This window comes from Remersonia thermophila, chromosome 5, assembly GCF_042764415.1.
Source record: "Remersonia thermophila strain ATCC 22073 chromosome 5, whole genome shotgun sequence".
Classification (NCBI taxonomy): Eukaryota; Fungi; Ascomycota; class Sordariomycetes; order Sordariales; family Chaetomiaceae; genus Remersonia; species Remersonia thermophila.
This window is the reverse complement of record NC_092221.1, coordinates 1615381-1621380: the sequence shown is the minus strand read 5'-3', so window position 1 is coordinate 1621380 and position 6000 is coordinate 1615381. Positions and strand designations below refer to the sequence as shown.

General features: G+C 58.5%; 2 protein-coding genes across 2 annotated transcripts; both read right to left on the bottom strand.

The window, feature by feature from the left end:
- Window positions 1–1108: 1108 nt before the first annotated feature.
- Window positions 1109–1792, bottom strand: VTJ83DRAFT_5667 (uncharacterized protein; the record flags this gene model as incomplete). The annotated part of the gene is made up of 1 exon (XM_071012292.1): window positions 1109–1792. One exon carries the CDS (start codon window positions 1790–1792, stop codon window positions 1109–1111), a length of 684 nt encoding a protein of 227 aa, XP_070865042.1.
- Window positions 1793–2331: 539 nt separating this feature from the next.
- On the bottom strand, window positions 2332–5430 carry VTJ83DRAFT_5666 (uncharacterized protein; the record flags this gene model as incomplete). Its single annotated transcript, XM_071012291.1, has 5 exons — window positions 2332–3167; window positions 3223–3314; window positions 3368–3925; window positions 3982–4097; window positions 4150–5430. 5 exons carry the CDS (start codon window positions 5428–5430, stop codon window positions 2332–2334), a joined length of 2883 nt encoding a protein of 960 aa, XP_070865041.1.
- Window positions 5431–6000: the final 570 nt, after the last annotated feature.

The following is a 6000-nucleotide window of genomic DNA, read 5'->3' as shown; positions in this document are numbered from 1 at the left end:
CTGGTCTGCACGGTTTCCTTTGGTTTGGCAATTAGGTAGGTCACGTATTAATTGCCTGTTGGCGGGCAGCGCGTGGTCAATAACCCCCTTGCTATTTATTGCCCGGGTTCCCGGTTCAGTTCCAGGCGTTGCTGTGTGGGAGAAGCTGAAGAGAGGGGCGAGCGCACCGTAGCTAAGGCCCCTCTCTACACAGTAAGGTCCGTACCTGAGTTAGCGGGCTGTCATATCTGAAGCCGGGGTCATTGCGTGGCACTCTCGGACATCTGACGGGTCGATCAGTGGGGAAGACGGCGGTGCGCAGCTGAAGACCCGCCCCGCTTTCTCCTACCAAGCGCGTTTGAAAGCGGACTAGAAACCGCTCCTCTGGAGCCTCCAGTGTTGGTTCTCTAAACCACGGGACCCCGGGGAAGACGACTACCTAGGTACCTATGGCCCCTACCTGTCGATCGTGTTTGCCAGACCCAAGATCCGTGGATGGCGGCGCTGTTTTTGAAAGAACGGTTCGGTTGCCGCCATGCTCCCGTACCGAGTTTCACCCCTCGTATCGCCCATCGATGCTGAAACGTTCCACATCTGGCCAGTAAAGCGCTGCGAAATGGAATGGCCCGCAAGAGCAATTCCCACGCGTGTGGACCTGACAAGAGCACAATCCAACCATGCCACCGTTCGGATCCGCCACATGTCGAGCATGGTCGAGTGTGATCCGGTGTTGTCCAATCGTCATTAGCCTGGACGCATCAGCCACGGACAGTGGAAGCAACCCGAGGGCACAGCCATCTTTGCATGACGTTGCGGCAGGCCGCCCGTCTACTTTTGGGGGGTGGGGAGGCCCAAAACTACCGCGTCCCGTCCAGCTCAAAATACGAGCTTCTTGACCTCATCTGACATCGGCAACCTTGATAATCCTAGGCTCGAATTGTTAGCAGCGCCGCTGCCAATCAAGGCGCACCGCCTAGACTTGGACGCAGGTAAACAGAGAACCGCCTGGGTTTCATTTCACGTCTCAGGGACTTCCACCAGGACCTCCATGTACAAAGCACCGACCTAGTGTACACATCCGTAGTATACATAGAGCATGTCAGGAGACCGCCCGCTCTCAACCTCCACCCTAATCCTTCTTCCTCCCCTCCCCTTCCCCTCCCTCTTTACCCCCCTCTCCATCCTTCTTGCTACTCCCCCACCCCTCCCACACCTCCTTGACCTGGTCAACAATCAACCCGCCGTAGCCCTTCCCGCTCTCCAGCGCCTTCTTCTCCTCCTCCAACCTCTTCTCCCGCCACCCCTCCTTCTCCCCGCCCATCCACAACCTGCCCCAGAACCCCCTCTGCCTCTCTTCGCGGGGAATGTACTCCCTCCCCTCCGCCTCCGCCCTCCTCCTCCTCTCGGCTTCGATCAGCTCCTTGTTCCTCACCGCCCGCTCCGTGGGCAAGTCGCGAAAGATGCCCGCCTTCTTCTTCTTCTCGTTCTTCGCCTCCTCCTCCGCCGCCGCCGCCTCCTTATCCTTTGGCGAGATGCCTAGCAGAGCGCCCCACCGCTCGCTCGAACGCGCCGTGATGGACTTCCCGGTGTAGTCGTGCGCAAGCTGGTTGAAGGCCCAGAAGGCCGTGCCGCCGAGGAGGGCATTCTGCAGATTGAATCTGCTCTTGCCGCGGGAGGGGAGGACCAGGCCGATGGGGGCGAGGACGGCGAGGCCGAGGGCGGCGTTGTGGAGAATCGGGTTGCGCTCCGGGAGTTCGGATTCGGGTTTGTTGGTGGGGGAGGGGGAGGAGGATGGAGGGTCGGAGGATGACATTGGGGATGGATGGCTTCTGACGTCTCTCTTGTGGGCGATTGTAAACGGTGAACCGATGGCAGACTTTCGGGATGTCCGAGTCGAGCAAGCTCGCAAAGACGAAAAAGGTAGCTTGGGTGGCTGTTACAGGTTGGTCGGTGGTGTTGGTAGACGGTGGGAAAAGTCGCATGTCGGCTTGTGATGGTCTTGAATTTCCTTATCGATAAGGGGATGCCGGCGGACCTGTTGCTCGGTGCCACCATCCAAGGCTCCATCCAACCCCTGAAATGGCATCAACACAACAGATGCCAGCCAGCAGAGAGATGTGTGCGATAGAATAGATTACGTCACAAGGCGCACGGCGATGTGACCATCAAGATCCTTCCAGAACATCACAGGGTATAGTCATAATCTGCCCGCCAACATCACCACCCACCCTGCCCTCATAACCGTTGATCCCATATTACACACCGGCGCCTGCAAGCCCCTTGGAAACACACGCGCCTCTGACCCAATAAACTCCAACACGTCAAGCTAACAACACTATAATACCAACAACCTCAAGCTAACCCTCCTGCCTGTGTCTTGTTGTACGCTTCATTCGCCAGCCTCACCCCTGACTCATGAGTCGCCCTCGCCTCGTTCAGTGCCCCTTGCATCTCAAACGACTGGGCCAGCATGCCCTCTGCAACACTCATCCACAAAACATTCCCGCTCTTGCGCGCCTGTGCCGCGCCCGCCTTGGCACTCTTCAGCGCCTGCTCGCCCACCACGTTCTCAAACAGCCTCGCGCGCATGATGTTGAGCGCAATCGCCAAATGCTGCTTGTTGTTCGTCTGCTGCGCGCCGGCCAACGACTGCTGGATGTGCCGTTTCACCTGATTGATAGACAGCGGCGGATTGGTGCGGATCGACGCAAGCACTAGATTATAGACGGTGCGAATGTCCTGGTCCGGGTTGTCCTCGCAGATGGGGCGCAAGAGGTCGAGCAGCTCGGCCGTTTCGCCGTCATCCATGTGCACCGGGTCCTGCATGATCCACAGTCGGTTGAGGATCGCGAGGATGGAGAGTTCGTATGCGATGCGGTTCCCTGTCGTTGGCGCTCCGCTCCAGTCCATCTCGAACCGCTCGTCCTTCCAGATCGCCAGGGCTTTATCGAGTGATGCCGTTCCTTGCCAGAAGACTGCTTCCAGGTACAGGCCCAAAAGGCTCAGAAATTCCGACTGCGGGTCGATCTTCTCGACCACTTGAAGACATGCCTTGACCTTTGCCCAGTCCGACAGGGTCGATGCCTGGAGCCCGGTGAGAAGATGCGCATAACAGCTGAGCTCCTTGGCCCATCTTGTTTGCTTGAGCGCTTCCGGGAGGCTCTGCGCCGGAGGCAGGTGCTTTGTATCTATCTGCTGTCAGCCGGAGTTCATCGTCACTCGAATGTGCAGCGAGTTCCTTACCTTCCAACAGGCGAATTGCCTCCCCCCACGAGCCGGAAGCGCGGCCTGTGGTTGTGGCCTTGTAATGCGCCACAATTCCGTTCAACACAAAGCTAAGACAATGTTAGCGGCCATCTACGACGTACTCACACACAGCCGAACTTACCCTAGCGCAAATGCCTCTTGCCTACCCAGGGTCGATACGACCAAATAGTCCACCCCCTCTCCGGGCCGGACAACCGCGCTGGTGTCGGCACTGACAATCTGCTGCGCATTCGGCATGCGGTTGATGGGCAACAACATCTCGCCAAAGTGCAGAGACCAGTCCTGCGTCTGTTTCAGCTCCTCCAATCGCTTCTGGAGAGCGCCCATCTTCTGCGCCGAGATTTGGTGTGCTTTTTGGTGCAAGCTACACGCCAGGTCCAAGAACAATGCTAATATATCAGTTTGCGGAGTGTGTACCGAGTCGTCCAGCTGTAGCTTGGACACCTGGGCGATGCACATTTGCACCCGGGTTGCCCAGTCGTCCTTCATGGCGCTTAGGTGGCCTAGACCCTCGAGAAGCATGGCCAAGACAAAGATGGCCCTATCCTGGCGCTGGTGTGCGATCCCAGCGATCTTGCGCAGGTTCTCGATGGCGTGGTTATCGGCTGCCGTGCCGGTCTGGAAGTGGAAGGCGGCTTTGAGGAAGCGGAAGGCGTATATCCACGGAACATGCTTGTACCTAAGGCGGGAGAATGGTCAGAAATGGTGCAGGGAACGACAGGCGAGGGATCTTACGTTGTACAGTCGGCAATGTGACTGTCAATCGACTTGAACGCCGCCTTTTGGTTGCGCTGAAACAGCGTCTTCATCAAGAGGAACTGCGAACAGTACTTGAGATCGAGGAACCGGTGCTGGTACCGGTCAGCGCGAGTCCTGGAGAAACGTACAGGGTGGTCTTCCTACCCTTTCGCACACGGCTATCCCCCTTGTCAACGTGGTCTCGGCTTCGGTGATATTCGTGGTCTCCTCAATGAGCACGCTGGTGTAGCGCAGGCATAGCCTCGCTTCCAGCCGCGGCCAGAGTTTGTTGGACTTTAATGCGACGTCCAAACAGCCCAGGCCTGTAGCGACCAGCTTGTGGTGCTCAGCGACCTCGTCGGCGGTCATGGACCTGGCGATCTGCTGGGCAGCTGCATTTGCCTTCTCGAAGCAGTCCTCGGCGACATGAATAAGAACGGGGAGAAGGTCGACATGCGAGGAGGCCTGCGGAATCGCTGGTGATTTGGCTACCCCGGCGCTCGAACTGAGCCGCCTCGGTTCCTTGGCCAGCAGCTTTGGCGTTCCCTGGGGCACCGGCGCCGGCGTCAACTTCTCTTGTGGCTGTGGCTTCGGAGTCGGCTTGACGGGCATTGGCTGGGGCGCTGGATGTTGGGTGGGTGGCTGGAACGTCGGCTGGACTGGCGTGTGGAGAGGCGGTTGTACAGGAGACTGGGCTACATGCTGGACCGACTGGGCTCGTTGGGGTGGTGGGGCTGGTTGAGTTGGTTGGGTCGGTTGAGTCGGTTGGGTTGGTTGGGCTGGTTGGACAGGCGTCTGGACCTGCGGCTGCGCTGGCAGCTGTCTTGGGGTTTGGATGGGTTGTTGCACTGGTCGATTTATTGTAGGGCTTGCGTTCGGTACGGGCCGCGGTTGCGATGCGGGGGACAGGATGTGTTCGGTCGGACGCGGCGCGGGCGTATGTTGAAAATATGACGGGTTGACGAACTGCACGGGCGACTGCAGCTGCGCCGGAGAGGGCGCTGGCTGCAGGACAGGCGCGGGAGTTTGGAAGGCGGCATAATGAGGATACTGTTGCTGCGGAGGGTTGCTCGGGTAGAGCTGGGCAGGCCGCTGTTGCTGTTGCTGTTGCTGTTGTTGCTGCTGGGCGTATACAGGATGGACATATTGCACTGGCGAGTGCTGGACTTGGTGAGGCGGGAGATGATGGGATGTAAACTGCTGGCTGGCGCCGGCATACGGATGCGCGAACTGGGGATGAGGGAGAATCGGCTGTGGCCGGGAGGGAACATGGAGCGGCGGGAGGCGTTGTTGATGTTGAAGTTGAAGAGGATGATGGTTGAACGGCTGCTGGGCTGGAAGCAATGGCTGCAATGGGGGATGGAATTGATGATGCGACTGCTGCTGTGGTGGTTGCGGCGCAAGCGGTCGGCCCTGGTTGCCGTACGGTGCCTCACCAGGAGGCATCCTGTCAGGGGACCAAGCGGTGTCCCCGATATTCCGACAAATAGACGTGTGTTTGGAGGAGCGGGTGTTGAAGGGTGGCCTGTTGTTGAAGGACTCAACGTTGGCATTGATGCGGTCGCCCAGATGGCGCGTCTGTCACGTCGCGGCTCTTCATCCAAAGCGCCGCTCGCTGCAAGAACATTGGATGGGATGGAACACGGAATGGTGGGTCTGTGCCTCGAAGTGACGACAGGAAAGGGCCCTGCATCCTACGTCTTGGCAAGGCGGGTCTACGGAAGGACCGGCCTCTAGTGGCAAGCGCGCCGATGGGAGCTCCACCTCCGAATGCCTCGGCAGGCACATGCCTCTTTGATGGCAACAGCACAGGGGGGGCCCAATGTCAGGTCTTCCGACCCGTCATGCGTTTCCCATCTTCCATTCCTTGACTTTTAAGGTTACCTGTCTCCCTTACGGATGCGCTATCCGTGTCCGGGGTGAACTGACTTCCATGCTACCAATCTTACTGTAGAATCTGCCGAAGCAGTAGATGGGTTTCCCCCTCATCGTTTAAGTTTTGTGTTAAAGTTTGGG